At 44.6% G+C, this 23,193-nt stretch overlaps 1 protein-coding gene across 8 annotated transcripts in view; it reads right to left on the bottom strand.

Moving 5' to 3' along the window:
- Positions 1 to 9,029: 9,029 nt before the first annotated feature.
- MICU1 (mitochondrial calcium uptake 1) overlaps positions 9,030 to 23,193 on the bottom strand; it is a 254,880-nt gene continuing 240,716 nt past the window's right edge. For all 8 annotated transcript variants that reach the window (XM_045437716.1, XM_045437712.1, XM_045437718.1 and 5 more), the window contains 2 exons: positions 21,194 to 21,283; positions 9,030 to 10,035 (listed from right to left, as the gene is read on the bottom strand). In XM_045437716.1, coding sequence (XP_045293672.1) covers positions 9,875 to 10,035; positions 21,194 to 21,283 — 251 coding nt within the window. In that variant the 3' untranslated portion in view covers positions 9,030 to 9,874. The remainder of the gene's footprint in view (positions 10,036 to 21,193; positions 21,284 to 23,193) is intronic.

Here is a 23,193-nt window from a genome sequence, read left to right on the forward strand (position 1 = left end):
TGGTGAGTTATTACAGAATCAAGGAGCATGTAGGATTACACTATAGACGGGAGGTTCTATCAGGCTTTCTAGTGAAAGCAGTCCTGTCAAGGTTACCCACATTGCCAACTCCATTGGACATTTCTCAGTCCTTCTATTACTTGGACTTTTAAGCAGAATTTGGTAAGCTACTACTGTAATCCAGGGGAGAATTAATGGTAACTCGGACAAGGGTAATGGTGGAGGCTGTGAGAAGTAGTCAAATTCTAGATGTATTGTGAAGACACAAATCAAAACGATTTTGCTGGTGGATTGGATGTGTGATGTGGGATTGAGGAAGAGGAGTTGAGAATGATTTCAGGGTTTTGGCCAGGGTCAGTGGTGGAACAGAGCTTGTCTTTACTGAAACTGGAGAAACTGGGGGAAGACTGAGAGAAGCATTTTGATAGAGGGGATATTAGATGTATGATTTGGGGTGTGTTAAGTTCATGATGCCTTTTAACGTTTTTATTTATTGATTGATTTTTGAGAGAGACAGAGACAGAGTGCGAGCGGGGGAGGGTGAGAGAGAGAGGGAGACACAGAATCGGAAGCAGTCTCCAGGCTCTGAGCTGTCAGCACAGAGCCCGACGCGGGGCTCGAACCCACAGACCGCGAGATCATGACCTGAGCCGAAGTCGGACGCTTAACCGACTGAGCCACCCAGGCGCCCCTGTGATAGGAATTATTTAATTGGGCAGGAAATGTTGGTGAGGCAGGAGAGGAGACACAGGAGTAGACAGTGGGGGTGGGATCTGGGGCACAAGCGAGGGGATGGCCTTAGATAGCTGTATGGACAACTCACTGATGTTTCAGGTGGGAAGACAGTGTGGCCAGATACACTGCAGGCCAGCTGGTAAATTTGGAAGTGGGAACATAAGGAAGTTCTTTTCAAATAGGTTGTATTTTCTCAGTGTAATACGAAGCAAGGCATCCTTGGCCACACACGCTCACTCCTTGGAAATTTCTTCACATCCAGCTTTCCTTTCCCTTCCGCGGTTCCCTTCCCAATGCAAACGCTTGCCTGTTAGAGAACATCCTGGTGGTGAAGAAATCAGCGCCTCCTTAATAAGAGGGCCCTACACTTAGAGAGAAAAGGTCTCCACAGATTGACATGTCCTTAACATATGTTAATGGATAAATACCAGGACACTTTTCAAATAGCTTTTGTGGGGTTTATTGACCTAGGACTGCAACGTCCATTTTCCCCTCTTCTGCTAAGTATCATGAAGTCTCCTCGTCCATTTCTTGAGTATCACGAGCCCCTCTTCTCTGGCTGACCACCAGTATTTCACTTTGTGAAGAGGGCACTTGTGTAAAAGAAGGCTTGTAATTTCATTGTGTTAAGGAATTGGGCTGTGATTGCCCAGCTGCTGGCTAATGAGCCCTCTTCTCCTTTCCTGCAAAATGTATAAATGACAAAATCTTATTTAAATTTTGAGCGTGTAGCTAGTAATTTGGCTTGGTTGGCAGTAAGCCTCTGGAAAGACAGGCTGAGTGTGTGTGTGTGTGTGTGTGTGTGTGTGTGTGTAGTAGGACTTCTTTAGGCCTTATTTTCCTCATTTTTCTCCTTCCCTCCTCTCTGCAGCTGAGCTGGGTCTCTGAATTGTTTCAGTTCAGAAAGGCTTTGGGGCACCTGGGTGGCTCAGGCGGTTAAGCATCTGACTCTTGGTTTCAGCTCAGGTCACGATCTCACGATTTGTGGGATTGAGCCTGGTGTCAGGCTCTGTGCTGACAGCACTGAGCCTGCTTGGGATTCTCTCTCTCCCAATCTCTCCTACCCACACTCAAAATAAATAAACTTAAAAAAAAAAAAAAAAAAAGAAAGGCTTTGTTGTTTCAGAAGGGATTATAAACTGTGCCCGAGTGCTAGTCTAACCAACCTCCATGTTATCACTCCCTACCCTTCTTATAGATCTCAAACTGTGTGTATTGTCTTTTGTCTTGAGGCAACTTGTCTATGGGTCCTTCTCTAGTCCAAAGGCCAGGAAGGGAGTCACACTCCTGCTCAGTTCAAGTTAAACGTTATGGTCCTTGGTCTATTGATTTTGTTTAAAAATGGAACTGGTATGCCAGCTTGAAATTACAGTTTCTCCTTGATACTTCTTGAAATCAAGATGTCATGATTTTGATCTAAGGGAAAAAGTGGAAATGTCTATCCTGTCTAGCTGGGATCCTGGTATTTGTGGGAGGATGAGGCTCAGAGAGGGAAGGAAAAAAAAATCCTTAATTGCCTCCACAGATAACCAGGAGAAGTCACTGGAGAAATGAATCTCCAAATGAATCTTAGCATCTCCTCATTTTGCTTCTATAGCTGAAACCATCCTTGTATTAGTTGACCACCGGCCTCCATATTTCTCTCCTCTGGGGACACTGAGAATTCAGTGTGACCTTAACATGCTTTCATCTCCTGCCATCCCCTCCCCATCTCTATCTACACACATTTCACCCCAGCCCTATCTGTCTGCCTGTCCTCCTTAATTATCTTTTTCATCTGTCCAAGCTAACTTGTTCTTGAGGGCTCAGCTTAAGCTCCATCTCTGTGAAGAGATAGAATTAATTTAACAGGCAGATGTCTATACTGAAAGCCAGGCACTGTGTGGTTCTAGGCATTCAGAATGCACCATGACTAAAGGAGAGTACCCGACCTCAGGGCGCTCACAGTCTAGTAAAGAAGCTCGATATTAAAAAAATAGAGGACACTGTGGCAAGTACAACAGTGGGGTTGTGTATAAGCTCCAGAGGAGACTCAGAAGACGGAGTTGCTAATTGTGTCTGTAAGATCAGAGATGACATCTGAGACAAGATCTGAGGCTGAGAAAGGGTCTCCTCCGTGAGCCTGGCTCCTCCTTGGACACTCACCTTCACTGCCCCACACAGCTGACACACCTGTCTCCAGCTACACCAAGATGGAGATCTTGACCTCAACATTCCCCATGGCCTGAGCACAGGGCCTGGTCCTTAACATGGGCTCCATATATATTTGTTAAATGAGTAGAGTAAATGAATCCTAGAGACAGGTTTTTCTCTCAACATGTTATTCAGAGTTCCCCTATACTAGCCGTGGGGATAAATTCCTCCCTAAGGCTTCAGGAAGAATTGCCAAATCAGTGGAGTATCCCATACTCCCTGTCCTTTCCTCTTTTGCTTCCTGATTCCCCAGTGTCCCTTGCTGTCTCCAAATGTGACCTCCCAAGCCCTTCTTTTCAGAGAGCCAAATTCTAAAATCTCTCCCTGAGAAACTACTCTTATTGATTAAACCATGGTATACAAGGGAATACTATGCAGCTGTGGGAATGACTGGGAGGCTTTAAAACATATGCCTTTTTGTTGGAGGGGGGCACTCGGGTGGCTCAGTCCAGCATCTCTTTTTTTTTTTATTAACATTTTTTTTAATATTTATTTTTTTGAGAAACAGAGTGAGACAAAGTATGAGTGGGGGAGGGGCAGAGAGAGGAGACACAGAATCCGAAGCAGGCTCCAGGCTGGGTAAGTGGTCAGCACAGAGCCTGATGCGGGGCTTGAACACACGAACCGTGAGATCATGACCTGAGCTGAAGTCGGACGCTTTCTCAGCCTCAGATCTTGTCTCAGATGTCATCTCCGATCTTACACACACAATTTTTGGTTCCAAAACCAAGCCTAACATAAAAAGGCATACATTTTTTTTTTTTTTTAAGTTTATTTGTTCACTGGGGGGAGGGGGGAGGGGCAGAGAGAGAGAGAGGGAGAGAGAATCCCAAACAGGCTCCCTGCTGTCAGCGTGGAGCCTGATGTGGGGCCCAAACCCAGGAACCAAAAGATCATGCATGACCTGAGCTGAAATCAAGAATCAGATGCTGGGGGCGCCTGGGTGGCTCAGTTGGTTGAGCGTCCGACTTGACACCTAGTGAGGCCGGAGGCTGGAGGCTGGAAGGAGGACACAGTGCACTTGAAACCCTTTCTACCAAACTTGTCCCCGCATAGATAACCCACCAAGTATGGGTTCTTTGATTCAAAGTCCTTTCACTTTGATGGTCTCTACTCCCAGTTTCCCTTGGGGAAGAGATGGAGCTGGGGTTAGTATTTCACAGCGGGGAAACCGATTCAGACTTTATGCGTTTGTGGTTAGCTGGCCTTGACGTTGGGAGAACCCAGATTTTTAGGAGATTCCTAAACCGTATCTCCACCCTAGACCCCTTTCCTGGGTCCAGACTCTTGTATCTGACAACCCATTAGATATTTCTACCGGGATGTCTCTCAGGCACCTCAGCATGTCAGAAAAGCCACATCTTCCTCCAGCCACACCTGGTTCCCAGTCCCACTGAAGAGCACCATACACTCCATTATCTAAACAGAAATCTGGTGTCACCCTTAATTATTCCCCCACCCTCACCAGCCTCCAACTTACATGCCCCCACCCGAGCCCTCGGGCCTGACCTGACATCTCCCAATTCTGTTAGGGACTCCAACTCTGCAGCCATTCCCCCTAATCTAGGCATCCAGCATCTGCTAACTGGGTTATTATAGCAGTCTCCAACCTGGATCCCACTCCAATTCATCTGTGGCATTGCAGGCAAAGTCATCATTCCAAAATGCAAAGCTCATTACATCATCTTCCGGCTTAAAATCCTTCAGTGGCTCCCAATTATAATAAGATAAAGTCCAAACTCCTTACTGGGGCTTACAAGGTCCTACAGGATCTCATTCCATTTTTCCCCCCCTCTCATGTAAAGTCATCTGGGTTTGGTGTTTTTTGTTATAAATAGATTTAAAGTTACTGATTCAGTTTATTATAGTCTATTCAGATTCTTAATTTTTTCTTGTGTCTGTTAAGTTATATTTTCTAGGACACTATCCATTTCAAATTTATTGGCATAAAGTTGTTCCCAATATTCCTATTTTTAAACTTCTGTAGTATCTAGTTATATGCATCTAAATTTTCTAATATTATTTATTTTTGCTCTTTTTATTTATCATTTTGGGTTATGATCTTGATCTTTTTTTTTTTCCTCCAACTTCTTGAGGCAGATGTTTAGCATATCGTCATCCTATAATCTGTATATAAGTATGGGAATTGTTAAGGAGTTTTAAGTTTCCCTTTGGCTGTGTCCCACAAGTCTTAATATTTAGTATTTTCATTATATTCAGTTCTTTAAAAACATTTTTTTAATGTTTATTTTTGAGTGAGAGAGACAGAATGTGAGCAGGCAAGAGGCAGAGAGAGACAGGGAGACACCGGACCCAAAGCAGGCTCCAGGCTCTGAGCTGTGAGCACAGAGCACCATGCGGGGCTCAAACTCACAAGCAGGGAGATCGTGACCTGAGCTGGAGTCAGACGCTTAACCCACTGAGCCACCCAGACGCCCCTATCATGCTCAGTCCTGAGCATTTAAAAATTTCCAGCATGATTTTTCCCTATAACCCAGAAGTGTGGTTTAAAATCCTCAAATGCATTTTAAATCTTTTTTTTGTGAAGACTGTTATATTAATTCTTGGGTCACAAAATCACTTCCCGGTTTGTCCTGGATGCTCCCCAGAATTTCAGTTCCCAGAAACATGCTTTTTTTTTTTGGCCTTGGAACCTTTGCATGCACTGCAGCCTCTGCTTGGGCCCCCTCCCCTGATGTTAGCTCCTACTCAACATGCAGACCTTAGTGGGTTTTTTGATTTAAAAATAAATCATTTCCTCTGCAAGCCTGCCTTGAGCTCCCAAATCTGCATTGGGTGGCCCTTCTGCTTTTCTAAGTGCTCTCATACCCGTATGTACTTAACCTTGTTTCCTTTCTCTAGAATACAAACTCCTTGGCTGGGTTTTGGAACCATGTGAATGGTTTTGGAACCATGTGAATGGTGGTGCCTGGCATATAGCAGGTGAGCAGTATAGAGTTGTGGAATGAATAGAGCAGCTCACACCCTCTCATTTGCTGGTAAAAATTCCCATTCTGAACCACAGAGAACAATCCACAAGCATCGCTCCTTTTCTCTTCTCAATTATGATCATATCCATAGTGTCTCTCTTCATGGTTAGGGTCAATCTCTGGCTGTTCATTCCACCCTACTCCATGCCGTCCAGGTTCCTGGGAGGCCTCGTTTCAGGAGTAGGGCTGGGGCTAGGCTGGACTCAAGCTGCCTCACCTTACCTGCTCCAGACCAGAATCCCTGTGCTGAGCCTTCTTGCCAGCAGGTGGCACTTGAAGCCTGAAAGCTGAACTCTTGACTCTTCCTCCTTCCCTTTCTGAGCGTCTTGAAGGCACATAACCTGGCTTGGGCTGTGCTCAGGCTTGGCGAGGATGCTCCAGTTGGGGGACCTGGCTCCTGGCTCCTATGTTGCTGTCCCTTCTTCCCTGTCTGGTAGCAGCTGTTGCCTGGATTTCTTTTATCTTAGACTCCCATTCAGTTCAAGTGCGTATACTCCAACCAGAGCTAAAATTGGGTGGGGTATTAAAAGCTATGAATATGATTTTTGAAGAGCATGCATGTTCTTAAGCCCATTTTCCTTAACCTTGTCTCTCCACATTCTTTCTGCTTGTCCTCATGGATGATGCTGAGCTTAGGGTCACAAGGAAGCCCAGTAGCCTGGGTCCTCTCTACCTTTCTTTCCCTCCCTGAAGCCTAAGGGCTAGAACTGGAGAGTTCTTTTTGTGTCTTGAAGTAGAGAACAGCAGCAAACAAAGAGAATGGCTGTGGGTATGTGAGAGGAATTTACTGAGGGATTGCTCATATCACTTTTACATTGTCCACGAGCTATTTATTTTAAATGTCTATTTATTTTTGACAGAGAGAGAGTGGGGGAGGGGCAGGGAGTGAGGGGGACTAAGGATCCGAAGCAGAGTCCAGGCTCTGAGCTGTCAGCACAGAAGCTGACGCGGGGCTCGAACTCACGAACTATGAGATCATGACCTGAGCCGAAGTCGGATGCTCAACTGACTGAGCCACCCAGGTGCCCCTATATTTTTTAATGCTTTTATTTTTGAGAGAGTTTGAGCAGGGGAGGGACAGAGAGAGAGAGGGGGACAGAGGATCTCATGCAGGTTCTGTGCTAATAGCAGAGAGCCTGATGCAGGGCTCGAACTCACAAACCGTGAGATCATAACCTGAGCTGAAGTCAGAAGCTCAACTGACTGAGCCACCGAGGTGCCCCCGTCCAAGAGTTATTTTATTTTATTTTATTTATTTATTTTTTTTCAATTTTTTTTTTCAACGTTTATTTATTTTTGGGACAGAGAGAGACAGAGCATGAACGGGGGAGGGGCAGAGAGAGAGGGAGACACAGAATCGGAAACAGGCTCCAGGCTCTGAGCCATCAGCCCAGAGCCTGACGCGGGGCTCGAACTCACGGACCGCGAGATCGTGACCTGGCTGGTCGGACGCTTAACCGACTGTGCCACCCAGGCGCCCCTAAGAGTTATTTTAAAATTAGCTTCTGGTGGTGGACCGTTTCGTTGACCATGTCTCTGCTCTGGGTCTGAACTTTGTGGGTGACAGTCTCACAAACATTACATGGATTACAGCAGTGGTGTTAGGCGTGGGCCAATGATCCTTGGGAGGGGGAGGAGGGACTCCTAATCTTGTCTGGAAGAGGGTCCACAAGGGCTTCTTAAGTAGGGAACAGCTGGAGTGGAGTCTTGAAGAAAGAGGGGAAGGTTATTCTATTTAGGTAGAAGAAACAATCTGAATAAAAAGAGAAGCACAAATCAGCCTTTTGTATCCCCCAGTGCTTCCAGCCTACCCCAAATGCTGCCTACTGAAATCCTCTCAAGCCTGCTCACATGCGGCCTTGCTCGAGGACATCCTCCTCCAGGCTAGGGGACCCTGGGTTCTTCCGGGTGACTTAGCTTGTACCTCTCACCTGCACACTTACCTGACTGTGCCAAAGTGTGGCCATCCTGTCTTCTTGAGCACCTGGACCTCCTGTGCTTCCTCAGGCACTTCCAGGAGCTAAAGTTGGAGTTCCACCTACCTGTGATAAGCGGCTGCCCTTGACCTTGGGCTTCAAGATGTAGGTAAGATCTTTACCCTCTCCTGCTGTGCTCTGGCTCTCCCGCTTCAGTGAACCCAGGCCAAGCAGGAGGTCTCTTCTTGGAGGGGAATGAATGCCCCATAAAGGTTGTGAATGGGACTTCTCTTCCAGGCTGGAGAAATGACGGCTGCAGAAACGAGGGATTTGGGGGTTCCAGGACAAATTTAAGAAAAGCTTACATTTTGCTGATGCCTCCACCTGGGTACCAGGTATATATATCCCAAGAAAGGAAAGAGTGGAAGGTAGATGAGGTGGGTGAGTGGCAAGCTCCTTTGAGAGAGAATCTAACCTGCTCCCAGAAAGGATGTTGGAAATGAACTTGTTACATTGCTCTAGAGGAAACACTGGGGTTGGTACTGTCCTTGTGGAGCCACAGGTGCAGACCCAGGCCTCTGCTCTTATTTGGCTGAAAAACACTCCCTAGCAGCTTCCAGGCCTCACAGGAAGCACTGGGTTTTTGGTGTGGTTGTTTTATTGCATTAGACTCGAGACACTCTGATGCCAGGGAGCATTACCTGGAGGTTCTGGAGGAGAACTGAAGGAGAGGCTTTTGGGACCTGGAAGAAAACTTAGAGCCCATTATGCTCAACCTGGTCATTTTACAGTTGAGGAACCCGATGGAAAATTACTTGCTTGTTCAAGGCCACACTGAGTTAGTAAGAGCTGAGTCCATATAAAACACTGGTTGCTGTGGCTCTTAAATTTAGATCCACCACACCGGATGATTTCTCGTATACTCCTCTACCCATCTTAGTTCCTAATCGTGGGGTAGGAGAGATCAAGGACTATGTACCTGGCCCAAGATGAAATGACATCCAAACTGTGCAGGCACAATGCCATCATTAACCTCCAAATGCCCTCACTTTTTGTTTGTGCCTAAAGTTGCCTTTCAACAGGAAGAACCAGACGGTGGTAGAAAGAAAACAGGTCCGCTGCTAGCAGGGTCTAAACCCAGTGGAGAAATGAAATGAAAAGTACCCCAGAGGATCCTAAAATAAAAGAGACAAGAGCCTTTGCAGGGGGAGTTTATTGCAAACTGTTATAATTAAAGTGATATTTTACAAGTGTTTAAGACAGAGGGCAGACAGGCTCTGAGCCAGGCCTCGGCTTTAGAGGCACATTCCTGGAGGGGAAATGGCACTTGCAGGGAACATGAACTCAATCACTACTGCTCATTAGGCACAGAGCATGGTGGAGTCCTCTTATGAAGCCTGGGAGGAAAAGACGGGAGTGGAGAGCCATGAAGCAGCTACTTTAAATTCCAAATCTTGCTGTATTCCCACTGTGCACATCACCTTCTCGGAGCAGGCCTCAGAGCCACCCTGGGGACCGACATGGGTCCTTCCTCTGGCTCAGGCTTCCCACCAGCTCAGGATGCCCGGCTCTTCCTCCTGACCATTCACCACAGACTTCCTTTTGCCTTTCAGAGGTCTTCCCAACTTGTGGCTTAAGAATACCAGCAGGAGGAAAAGCCGGAATGTTCTTAATGTGAATCCACAGCAAGAATGACTCGAGAACTGGATGTTTCCCAGGGTTGGCAGGTACATGGATGCATTCTCTATCCATAGGGTGCCTGAATGCATGGTGCTGATGAAGGTGCCAAAAGTCTGAACTTTGAGGATTTGTTCAGGTTTTTGAGAACCTAGGTGGATAATCACTGGGCAGAATCAGAGCCGAGCACAGATGCTGGGACAGGGGAAGGGTGGAGAGGGAAGACTCGTTGAATCCTGAGATCATTCCCAGGAGGAAGGGAGCACTACTTCCAGAAGCAGCAGCAGGAAGGATTGTGCCAAGGCTCTGCTCAAGGGGCCAGGGTGACTTGGGTGGAGGAGGAGGCCCCTCTTGCAGTTTTGGTTACTGTTTTGGCAAAGCAAAGTCCCAGGCAGTTTCTTGTGCACATTTCCACATTGCCTGCATGAGGCGGGTGAAGCCCATGTCTTTGGGCTTCTCCAGTCCTCTCATCAGCCGCTGCTTCATGATGGAAACAAATTCCTTATTGCTCAGCTCGCCATTGCCTAGAGGAAGAGGCAAACACAACAGAGATAAATGGAGGCCTTGGAACAAAGACACTGAGAAAATTCCATTGTTCACACCATGTGCAATCTCACAGCTAAATTCAATTCTTTTGGCTTAAGATGAATGGTTTGTTCCTTTCTTGATGTTTCTGGTTACAACTCAGTGACAGTTTAGTGTAGTGTGACAAAAGTTGAGTGAGAATATATTATAGGTCAGGTTCTATGCTAGGAGTTGAGAATAAAGACGTAAGTAAGACTTTGTTCCTTGAAATACTCCCAGGTTGTGGGAGAGACCAATACATTATTTCAACACTATGGTAAGTGCCATAACAGGGTAGACAGAAGATGCTATGGGGGCACAGAGGAAGATACGGAACCCAGGCTGGAGGTGGTGCAAGAACAGAGCAGTAAAGACTTCTGGAGATGACTCCTAAGTTGAATCCCAAAGGATGAGCAGGAATTGGCCAAGTAAAGGGGAGTGCGGTGGGGGAGGCACTCTAGGTAGTGGTATTCGCATAAGCAAAGGCTCAGGCAGGGAGCAACATGGCTGCTGAACTACAAGTAGTTAGGAATTGTTGGACACGGGGGTGGGGACGAGTAAGCAGAAGAGGCAGGCAGGACAGAGGTCCCCAAAGGTCTTGTATTTTCATGAAAGGGTTTGTGCTTCAGCTTCTAGGTGGTGGAGACCCAGGAAAGGACTGGAAGCAGGTAAGTGAGATGGAGTTAGATTTCCACTGTGGCTAGATCTCCCTGGCTGACTATGTGGGGATGGGACTGGAGAGAGGCACAACTGGAGTACCGGAGTCAGTCAGGAAGACTGTTGTCTAGGTGAGGGATGATGATGGAGGGTTTTCGTGGCAAAAACCAAAGTCAAAATCTGGCTTTGGGGTAAGCCCATTTTCTCACGGCCTCCCATTCTACCTTCTTCAGTGGCAGACTCTCAGTTCTGGAAAGGAACTTGGAGAACATCTGGTTTAACCAAAGGTCAATCTCTTCAGCCACACAGAACAGTAACCACTTCAATAGTAGAGGACAGTTACCGTTTGGCTACATGCCCAGGGGTAAATGTCTCCTGATGAAAAGAATGGCACCATTACTGGAAGTGATAAGACAACAGGAAACCAGCAAATGGACTTTTACTAATGATCAGTCTGGGAAGAGAGTGGAAAGTAAGAATACATGGTTTACTTCTATAGAGAGAACCTGAAAACCTAAACTGGCTCATGTTTTCTGGCTGAAGAGAGTATGGACAGCCTCAGTGATACCTCACAGCAGGATCAAACAAATAAGCAAACCCAGGGAGACGTAATCTATGGTATTCCAAGTCAGGAAAGTGATTGCCCTTGGGAGAGGAAGTGACTGGAAGGCAGCACCAGGGGGCCCTGTGGTCCCGCTAATGTGCTGTTTCTGGGTAATACTGGTTACACAAGTGTGTTCAGTTTTTTTTCTAATTTAGCAAGTTGTATACTTATGATATTTGTACTTTTCAGTATGTATTTTATACTTCAATATAAAGAGTTAAAAAGTAGCCTGGCTGGCTGAAAAGTAATCAATAATATGGTTTATTAAGAATGTAATTAAAAAAATTATTGAAAAAAAAGAATGTAATTAAGGGGCACCTCGGTGGCTCAGTCAGTTAAGTATCTGACTCTTGGTTTCATCTCAGGCCATGATCTCGCAGTTTGTGAGTTCAAGCCCTGAGTCGGGCTCTGTGCTGACAGATCGGAGACTGCTTGGGATTCTCTCTTTGCCCCTTCCCTGCTTGTTGTGTTCTCTCTTCTCTCTCTCTCATTCATAAACAAACAAACAAACAAACAAACAAACTTAAATAAACTTAAATAAAGAATGTAATTAAAAGAACAAAAAGGTCTAAATAAGATTATTAATATTTTTATAATAAAAAGCTTACGACAAAAAAAATGTAATGCCATTTAGACTACCGTGGGATTTGCTTCCTGCTTCCCCTAAGGCCACAGCTGATCAATTTGAATGGCTCCTGTTACTTTGGAAGCAGGTATATGACTGAATGTCATCTGTGCACATGTGTGATCTGTGAGTGCAACTCTGAATTCTGTGGTGAACAAATCTGAGAATTCAATGTCCTTTAGCATTTTGACCTAAGCTCTAGCACTGGTAGAGAGAACAGTGCCTTTTAAATTTAATAGATACTTCCTTTTTCTGCAGATTAATAAGCCCCAGAGATGTAAATGATTTTCTAAGGGTGATTCAAGTAGATACTGACAGTAGATTAAGAAAATAAGCCCAGAGATGTTAAACGATTTTCTTTCTTTTTTTTTTTTTTTTATTTATTTTTAAAAAAAAAATTTTTTTTTTTCAACGTTTATTTATTTTTGGGACAGAGAGAGACAGAGCATGAACGGGGGAGGGGCAGAGAGAGAGGGAGACACAGAATCGGAAACAGGCTCCAGGCTCTGAGCCATCAGCCCAGAGCCCGACGCGGGGCTCGAACTCACAGACCGCGAGATCGTGACCTGGCTGAAGTCGGACGCTTAACCGACTGCGCCACCCAGGCGCCCCTTAAACGATTTTCTAAAGGTGATGCAAGTAGACATCGACAGAACCTCCTTCTGAAAGGCTGGAAAATAAAATTTCATTTCCCAGGCCTTCCTAGGAGAACAGGGAAACTGTGAGGCTGGTTGCCTTTTTTCCCATACTTACTTCACAGATCAGCTCTCTGGCTTCAAAAATTATAAAATGACATGTTTTGGGGAAAAAATTCAAACCACCTGAAAGTGATAAGAGTAAAAACAAAATCTGAGGAAAGTTAACCTCTTTAGAGCAGTGCTGTCCATTAGAACGGTCTTTGATGAGAAACGTTTAAATAGTCACACTTAGAAGATGGCGGCGTAGGAGGACGCTGGGCTCACCGCGCGTCCTGCTGATCACTTAGATTCCACCTACACCTGCCTAAATAACCCAGAAAACCGCCAGAGGATTAGCAGAACGGAGTCTCCGGAGCCAGGCGCAGACGAGAGGCCCTCGGAAGAGGGTAGGAAGGACGGCGAGGCGGTGCGCGCTCCACGGACTGGCGGGAGGGAGCCGGGGTGGAGGGGCGGCTCGCCGGCCAAGCAGAGCCCCGGAGTCTGGCTTGCAAAAGCGGAGGGGCCTGACGGACTGTGTTCCGACAGCAAGCGCGACTTAGCGTCTGGGAGGTCATAAGTTAACAGCTCTGCTCGGAAAGCGGGAAGGCTGGAGGACAAAGGGAGGGAGAGCTGCTGAGCCCCTGGACGACAGAGCTCAGTTTGGTGGGGAACAAAGGCGCTCGCCAGCGCCATCTCCCCCGCCCATCCCCCAGCCAAAATCCCAAAGAGAACCAGTTCCTGCCAGGGAACTTGCTCGTTCCGCGCAAACACCCAACTCTGTGCTTCTGCAGAGCCAAACCTCCGGCAGCGGATCTGACTCCCTCCCTCGGCCACAGGACCCCTCCTGAAGTGGATCACCTAAGGAGAAGCGAGCTAAGCCTGCCCCTCCTGCCCCCGTGCACCTTGCCTACCCACCCCAGCTAATACGCCAGATCCCCAGCATCACAAGCCTGGCAGTGTGCAAGCAGTGTGCAAGTAGCCCAGACGGGCCACGCCAACCCACAGTGAATCCCGCCCCTAGGAGAGGGGAAGAGAAGGCACACACCAGTCTGACTGTGGCCCCAGCGGTGGGCCGGGGGCAGACATCAGGTCTGACTGCGACTCCGCCCACCAACTCCAGTTATACACCACAGCACAGGGGAAGTGCCCTGCAGGTCCTCATACGCCAGGGACTATCCAAAATGACCAAGCGGAAGAATTCCCCTCAGAAGAATCTCCAGGAAATAACAACAGCTAATGAGCTGATCAAAAAGGATTTAAATAATATAACAGAAAGTGAATTTAGAATAATAGTCATAAAATTAATCGCCGGGCTTGAAAACAGTATAGAGGACAGCAGAGAATCTCTTGCTACAGAGATCAAGGGACTAAGGAACAGTCACGAGGAGCTGAAAAATGCTTTAAATGAAATGCAAAACAAAATGGAAACCACCACGGCTCGGATTGAAGAGGCAGAGGAGAGAATAGGTGAACTAGAAGATAAAGTTATGGAAACAGAGGAAGCTGAGAAAAAAAGAGATAAAAAAATCCAGGAGTATGAGGGGAAAATTAGAGAACTAAGTGATACACTAAAAAGAAATAATATACGCATAATTGGTATCCCAGAGGAGGAAGAGAGAGGGAAAGGTGCTGAAGGGGTACTTGAAGAAATAATAGCTGAGAACTTCCCTGAACTGGGGAAGGAAAAAGGCATTGAAATCCAAGAGGCACAGAGAACTCCCTTCAGACGGAACTTGAATCGACCTTCTGCACGACATATCATAGTAAAACTGGCAAAATACAAGGATAAAGAGAAAATTCTGAAAGCAGCAAGGGGTAAACGTGCCCTCACATATAAAGGGAGACCTATAAGACTCGTGACTGATCTCTCTTTTGAAACTTGGCAGGCCAGAAAGAACTGGCACGAGATTTTCAGTGTGCTAGACAGAAAAAATATGCAGCCGAGAATCCTTTATCCAGCAAGTCTGTCATTTAGAATAGAAGGAGAGATAATGGTCTTCCCAAACAAACAAAAACTGAAGGAATTTGTCACCACTAAACCAGCCCTACAAGAGATCCTAAGGGGGACCCTGTGAGACAAAGTACCAGAGACATCACTACAAGCATAAAACATACAGACATCACAATGACTCTAAACCCGTATCTTTCTATAATAACACTGAATGTAAATGGATTAAATGCGCCAACCAAAAGACATAGGGTATCAGAATGGATAAAAAAACAAGACCCATCTATTTGCTGTCTACAAGAGACTCATTTTAGACCTGAGGACACCTTTAGATTGAGAGTGAGGGGATGGAGAACTATTTATCATGCTACTGGAAGCCAAAAGAAAGCTGGAGTAGCCATACTTATATCAGACAAACTAGACTTTAAATTAAAGGCTGTAACAAGAGATGAAGAAGGACATTATATAATAGTTACAGGGTCTATCCATCAGGAAGAGCTAACAATTATAAATGTCTATGCGCCGAATACCGGAGCCCCCAAATATATAAAACAACTACTCATAAACATAAGCAACCTTATTGATAAGAATGTGGTAATTGCAGGGGACTTTAACACCCCACTTACAGAAATGGATAGATCATCTAGACACACGATCAATAAAGAAACAAGGGCCCTGAATGAGACATTGGATCAGATGGACTTGACAGATATTTTTAGAACTCTGCATCCCAAAGCAGCAGAATATACTTTCTTCTCGAGTGCACATGGAACATTCTCCAAGATAGATCATATACTGGGTCACAAAACAGCCCTTCATAAGTTTACCAGAATTGAAATTATACCATGCATACTTTCAGACCACAATGCTATGAAGCTTGAAATCAACCACAGAAAAAAGTCTGGAAAACATCCAAAAGCATGGAGGTTAAAGAACACCCTACTAACGAATGAGTGGGTCAACCAGGCAATTAGAGAAGAAATTAAAAAATATATGGAAACAAACGAAAATGAAAATACAACAATCCAAACGCTTTGGGATGCAGCGAAGGCAGTCCTGAGAGGAAAATACATTGCAATCCAGGCCTATCTCAAGAAACAAGAAAAATCCCAAATACAAAATCTAACAGCACACCTAAAGGAAATAGAAGCAGAACAGCAAAGGCGGCCTAAACCCAGCAGAAGAAGAGAAATAATAAAGATCAGAGCAGAAATAAACAATATAGAGTCTAAAAAAACTGTAGAGCAGATCAACGAAACCAAGAGTTGGTTTTTTGAAAAAATAAACAAAATTGACAAACCTCTAGCCAGGCTTCTCAAAAAGAAAAGGGAGATGACCCAAATAGATAAAATCATGAATGAAAATGGAATGATTACAACCAATCCCTCAGAGATACAAACAATTATCAGGGAATACTATGAAAAATTATATGCCAACAAATTGGACAACCTGGAAGAAATGGACAAATTCCTAAACACCCACACTCTTCCAAAACTCAATCAGGAGGAAATAGAAAGCTTGAACAGACCCATAACCAGCGAAGAAATTGAATCGGTTATCAAAAATCTCCCAACAAATAAGAGTCCAGGACCAGATGGCTTCCCAGGGGAGTTCTACCAGACGTTTAAAGCAGAGATAATACCTATCCTTCTCAAGCTATTCCAAGAAATAGAAAGGGAAGGAAAACTTCCAGACTCATTCTATGAAGCCAGTATTACTTTGATTCCTAAACCAGACAGAGACCCAGTAAAAAAAGAGAACTACCGGCCAATATCCCTGATGAATATGGATGCAAAAATTCTCAATAAGATACTAGCAAATCGAATTCAACGGCATATAAAAAGAATGATTCACCATGATCAAGTGGGATTCATTCCTGGGATGCAGGGCTGGTTCAACATTCGCAAATCAATCAACGTGATACATCACATTAACAACAAAAAAGAGAAGAGCCATATGATCCTGTCAATCGATGCAGAAAAGGCCTTTGACAAAATCCAGCACCCTTTCTTAATAAAAACCCTTGAGAAAGTCGGGATAGAAGGAACATACTTAAAGATCATAAAAGCCATTTATGAAAAGCCCACAGCTAACATCATCCTCAACGGGGAAAAACTGAGAGCTTTTTCCCTGAGATCAGGAACACGACAGGGATGCCCACTCTCACCGCTGTTGTTTAACATAGTGCTGGAAGTTCTAGCATCAGCAATCAGACAACAAAAGGAAATCAAAGGCATCAAAATTGGCAAAGATGAAGTCAAGCTTTCGCTCTTTGCAGATGACATGATATTATACATGGAAAATCCGATAGACTCCACCAAAAGTCTGCTAGAATTGATACATGAATTCAGCAAAGTTGCAGGATACAAAATCAATGTACAGAAATCAGTTGCATTCTTATACACTAACAATGAAGCAACAGAAAGACAAATAAAGAAACTGATCCCATTCACAATTGCACCAAGAAGCATAAAATACCTAGGAATAAATCTAACCAAAGATGTAAAGGATCTGTATGCTGAAAACTATAGAAAGCTTATGAAGGAAATTGAAGAAGATTTAAAGAAATGGAAAGACATTCCCTGCTCATGGATTGGAAAAATAAATATTGTCAAAATGTCAATACTACCCAAAGCTATCTACACATTCAATGCAATCCCAATCAAAATTGCACCAGCATTCTTCTCGAAACTAGAACAAGCAATCCTAAAATTCATATGGAACCACAAAAGGCCCCGAATAGCCAAAGGAATTTTGAAGAAGAAGACCAAAGCAGGAGGCATCACAATCCCAGACTTTAGCCTCTACTACAAATCTGTAATCATCAAGACAGCATGGTATTGGCACAAAAACAGACACATAGACCAATGGAATAGAATAGAAACCCCAGAACTAGACCCACAAATGTATGGCCAACTCATCTTTGACAAAGCAGGAAAGAACATCCAATGGAAAAAAGACAGCCTCTTTAACAAATGGTGCTGGGAGAACTGGACAGCAACATGCAGAAGGTTGAAACTAGACCACTTTCTCACACCATTCACAAAAATAAACTCAAAATGGATTAAGGACCTGAATGTGAGACAGGAAACCATCAAAACCTTAGAGGAGAAAGCAGGAAAAGGCCTCTCTGACCTCAGCCGCAGCAATCTCTTACTCGACACATCACCAAAGGCAAGGGAATTAAAAGCAAAAGTGAATTACTGGGACCTTATGAAGATAAAAAGCTTCTGCACAGCAAAGGAAACAACCAACAAAACTAAAAGGCAACCAACGGAATGGGAAAAGATATTTGCAAATGACATATCGGACAAAGGGCTAGTATCCAAAATCTATAAAGAGCTCACCAAACTCCACACCTGAAAAACAAATAACCCAGTGAAGAAATGGGCAGAAAACATGAATAGACACTTCTCTAAAGAAGACATCCGGATGGCCAACAGGCACTTGAAAAGATGTTCAGCGTCGCTCCTTATCAGGGAAATACAAATCAAAACCACACTCAGGTATCACCTCACGCCAGTCAGAGTGGCCAAAATGAACAAATCAGGAGACTCTAGATGCTGGAGAGGATGTGGAGAAACGGGAACCCTCTTGCACTGTTGGTGGGAATGCAAATTGGTGCAGCCGCTCTGGAAAACAGTGTGGAGGTTCCTCAGAAAATTAAAAATAGACCTACCCTACGACCCAGCAATAGCACTGCTAGGAATTTATCCAAGGGATACAGGAGTAGTGATGCATAGGGGCACTTGTACCCCAATGTTCATAGCAGCACTCTCAACAATAGCCAAATTATGGAAAGAGCCTAAATGTCCATCAACTGATGAATGGATAAAGAAATTGTGGTTTATCGGGGCGCCTGGGTGGCGCAGTCGGTTAAGCGTCCGACTTCAGCCAGGTCACGATCTCACGGTCCGTGAGTTCGAGCCCCGCGTCGGGCTCTGGGCTGATGGCTCAGAGCCTGGAGCCTGTTTCCGATTCTGTGTCTCCCTCTCTCTCTGCCCCTCCCCCGTTCATGCTCTGTCTCTCTCTGTCCCAAAAAAAATAAATAAATGTTGAAAAAAAAAAAAATTTAAAGAAATTGTGGTTTATATACACAATGGAATACTACGTGGCAATGAGAAAAAATGAAATATGGCCTTTTGTAGCAACGTGGATGGAACTGGAGAGTGTGATGCTAAGTGAAATAAGCCATACAGAGAAAGACAGATACCATCTGGTTTCACTCTTATGTGGATCCTGAGAAACTTGACAGGAACCCATGGGGGAGGGGGAGGAAAAAAGAAAAAAAAAAAAAAAAAAGGTTAGAGTGGGAGAGAGCCAAAGCATAAGAGACTGTTAAAAACTGAGAACAAACTGGGGGTTGATGGGGGTGGGAGGGAGGGGAGGGTGGGTGGTGGGTATTGAGGAGGGCACCTTTTGGGATGAGCACTGGGTGTTGTATGGAAACCAATTTGACAATAAATTTCATATATTAAAAATAAATAAATAAATAAATAAAAGAGCAAAAGAAATAAATAAATAAATAAATAAACAAACATTAAAAATAAATAAATAAATAAATAGTCACACTTAACTAGTGGTATCATATTGGACATGGCAGCACTAGAGAATAACCCACGCCTACCTGAAGGTGAGGCCATCTTCTTGTCCTAACCCTGGAGTTTTCTTTGACTCAGACCTAGGTTGTGGGTGCAGATGGGAGGTTTAAATAACTCAAGTTCAACTTAATAACTTCAGTAACTTAAGTTAATGAACACCTGTTATGTGCAAAGTACTTACTCGAGGTCCTAGGGAGGGGTTCAAAGGTGAACAGGGGACTTGTAACGACCCTTAAAAAGTTCACGATTTATAGCAGCATTATCTACAATAGCCAAGATATGGAAGCAGCCTGAGTGTCCATCGCTTGATGAATGGATAAAGAAGATGTAGTGTGTGTGTGTATACACACACACACACACACACACACACACACTATGGAATATTATTCAGCCTAAAAAAGAATGGAATCTTGCCATTTGCAACAACATGGATGGAGCTAGTGAGTATAATGCTAAATGAAATCAGTCAGAGAAAGACAAATGCCATATGATTTTACTCATATGTAGAATTTAAGAAACAAAACAAACAAGCAAAGGGAAAAAAATATACATATACAGAGAGAGACAAGCAAGAAATAGACTCTTAATTATAGAGAACAAACTTGTGGTTACCAGAGAGGAGGGGGTGGAGGGACGGGTGGAATAGGTGATGGGGATTAAGGAGGGCACTTGTGATGAGCACTGGGCGGTGTATGGAGGTGTTGCATCACTACATTGTACACCTGGAACTCATAATGCACTGTATGCTAACTCACTGGAATTAAGATAAAAACTTAAAAAAAAAGCTCACAATTTAATAGGGAAGTTAGGTCACATATGCAGAAATAGAGTGTAACATGCAGTAATGACAACACATTGAAACAAGGAATGAAAAAGCCGGAGTGATTCATTATGCTGGGACCAGAACAAAAGTTCACATAGGCGGGGACTTCTGACCTGGTTCCTGGATTCCATTAGCCTCGCTTCCTAGAGGGAGATGAATAATGAACCCTGGCTGTGAAACAAACAGTGGATATCCTATAGGACAGAGGGAGGCAGCACAGGTTTGATTCAAATCCCGGTTACACTATCTACTACCACCTATGTGATCCTGGGAAAATTACCTCACCTCTCTGAGTCTCCGCTTCCTTATCTGGAAAATGTGCTGAATAAGAGTTCCTATGTCAGAGGATTGCACGAGCAGCTTAGCACAATGCCTGGCTCTTAGTAAGCACTGAAAGAAAGTGTAAGCCTCTATTGTGAATATTATTAGTAGTAGTATTGTGTCAGGCGCAACAGCTGAGAAATGATTCTAGAGCAGAACCAGGATCTTTGAACCGGGCTAAACTACGGAGTGGTCACAGACACAGCAGACCGCTGCGAGCTGGATGGCCAGCATGGAATGTGAATGACTGAAATGTGCCTTGGAGAGATCAATACCACCTTCTTTTCTTTCTTTTCTTTTTTTAATGTTTATTTATTGAGAGACAGAGTGTGTGCACAAGTGTGCACATGAGTTGGGGAGGGGCACAGAGAAGGGGAGAGAGGATCTAAAGAGGACTCCACGCTGACAGTAGACAGCCCAATGCGGGGCTCCAACCAACCACGAGATCATGACCTGAGCCAAAGTTGGATGCTCAACTGACTGAGCCACCCAGACACCTGGCACCACCTTCTTTCTAGACACATTCAGATAACTGCAAATCGTGTGCTCCTAATCTACTAAGCAGCAAAGTTGGGTCTAATATTTTTGTTTACATTTTTAAGATCTTTGTGGTCATAAATTAACTTCGGCCCACAGACAAACTGGAATTATAAGAAGAAATGGAAAACACAAACCAGGACCTGGGGTTAGGTTTCTCAATGTCATGAGGCTGAGGGCTGAGCTGTTGCTGTGAGAAAGGGGTAAGCTGAAGAGGTCGGTATTAGTACCCTGGGGCTGTCTGCTAGGCTCCATTATAAACAGTGTCTACAGCAAGGGCAGGCAGGCTCAGTTTTCCCGCCTGGCTTCAGAGGGCGCCACTCACCATCGCAGTCAAAGAGTGCAAACACCACATCACACACGTGGTCTGAGAGTTCCACTTTAGCCACTGTCCTGGCCACCTGCTGCATGGTCACTGAAAGAAGAAAGAAAGGTGCTGAATTAGCACAACAGAAGGACTTTTGTTTTGCTTTCTCTGGGGAGACAGAAGTACTCAGTCTGGGAGGATAGAAGTACTCGGTCATAATAAAAAGTTCTCAACTATATTTAAGTCATATTTAAGAAAATGATAATTCAGTTTTTAGCCCCAAACCCCCTTTCCTTTTCAGCTCAGGGTCCTTTCTTTTCTACTGCTGCTACATTTTAGGAGGTATATATAGTTAAGTAAGAATGCCTGATATTAAGTTCATAGAGACAGAAAGTGGATTAGGGGTTACCAGGGCTGGGGGCAGGGGGAGCAGGAAGTTAGTGGTCAGTGGGACAGGTTTTCTGTTTGGGGTGATGGAAAAGTTTTGGAAATAGTGGTGATGATTGTACAACAGTATGAATGTAATTAATGCCAGTGACTTGTACACTTAAAAATGGCTTACTTGGCATCTTTTATGTTAATATATATTTTGCCACAGTGAAAATTTATTTTTATTTTTTAATTTTTTTAAATGTTTATTTATTTTTCAGAGAGAGAAACAGAGTGTGAGCCTGGGAGGGGCAGAGAGAGAGAGAGGGAAACACAGAATCAGAAGAAGACTCCAGGCTCTGAGCTGTCAGTTCATGGCTTGAATCCATGAACTGCGAGATCACGACCTGAGCAAAGTTGGATGCTTCACCGACTGAGCCACTCAGGTGCCCCACCACAAGTAAAAATTTAAAAGGTGAAAATCTACATGATATTTAAGGATGGGATTCTAATGGTCTAGAGCATGCACTGGTGGCTTTCCTAATAAATTATTACCGTAAGAGTGCCTTGAAAAAAACCAAAGAATGCCTGAAATTACAATAGTCTCCTTCTTGGCATTTCCTGCTGGCAGGAAAGAATCTGATGATAAAAAGTCAGGGGAATAAGCAGGCAGCAAAAAAATGGGAGGTGGGGAATAAGGAGGCTTGTGTCTGTACACTAAGGCTTCATCCTTTGGTTACTGATCGATAGCTAAGTACCTGCACGGATGAGCTCCTGGCCCCTCCTCCCTCCGGGCCTTCCACTGGCCACTTTGCCTTTGCCAACTGTGCCCTCAGGATAACAGTGGCCCCCATCTCCCTAGTTCAGCCTTTTTTGTTTTTCTTCTTCCAGACCTCAGCAGAAAATCTCTTCTCTTTTGCCATTTTCTCTTTTTCTGACACATTTACTGTTAAACACTGGCTATCGTGTGGGGTTCTCATGAAAAACAAGCCAGGAAGGGCTAGGCCATTTCCACTGCCTTTTTCTCCCATCTGTCCTCAAACCTGATCGAGTGGCATGGATATACACTGCTATTGCTTATAGACATACCCTTTTTTCCCTTTTTTCAGACACACTCTTAAGTGAGGTAAACCCTGGAGGAAAGAAAAGGATTTTTACTTATCAATCACTTAGCAATGAAGTGTTCCCTCTAAACGTCAGATTAGATTGATCCAGAAGCAGTGTGAACTTGAACTAGAGTCAGTGTGCCTTCTCTGCTGATTTCATTCCTGTAACTTCAGTTTTTTCCTGTGATTTTCTTCTGCATTTGACCTTTCACTTTTCCCCTGTCACCTCCATGTCAGGAGGTATATGCCAAGGTCAGCAGACACAAATGCCAGGGCAATGCGGAGGTGCAAGGGGATGCGGTAGGAAAACTGTGCTTGGAGTCACAAGACCTGAGCTCTGGTCCCGGCTCTTCCTCCACCACCTTGCTGTGTGACCCTGATGAAGTCACTTGATCTCTTTATTTTGTTTTTTAAGTGTATTTATTTTGAGAGCGAGTGTGGGGGAGGGACAGAGAGGGAGGGTCAGAGACAGAGGGAGGGAGAGAGAATCCCAAGCAGGCTCCACACTGTCAGCACAGAGCCCGACGCGGGGCTTGAACTCAC

Source organism: Leopardus geoffroyi, chromosome D2 (assembly GCF_018350155.1).
Source record: "Leopardus geoffroyi isolate Oge1 chromosome D2, O.geoffroyi_Oge1_pat1.0, whole genome shotgun sequence".
Classification (NCBI taxonomy): domain Eukaryota; kingdom Metazoa; phylum Chordata; class Mammalia; order Carnivora; family Felidae; genus Leopardus; species Leopardus geoffroyi.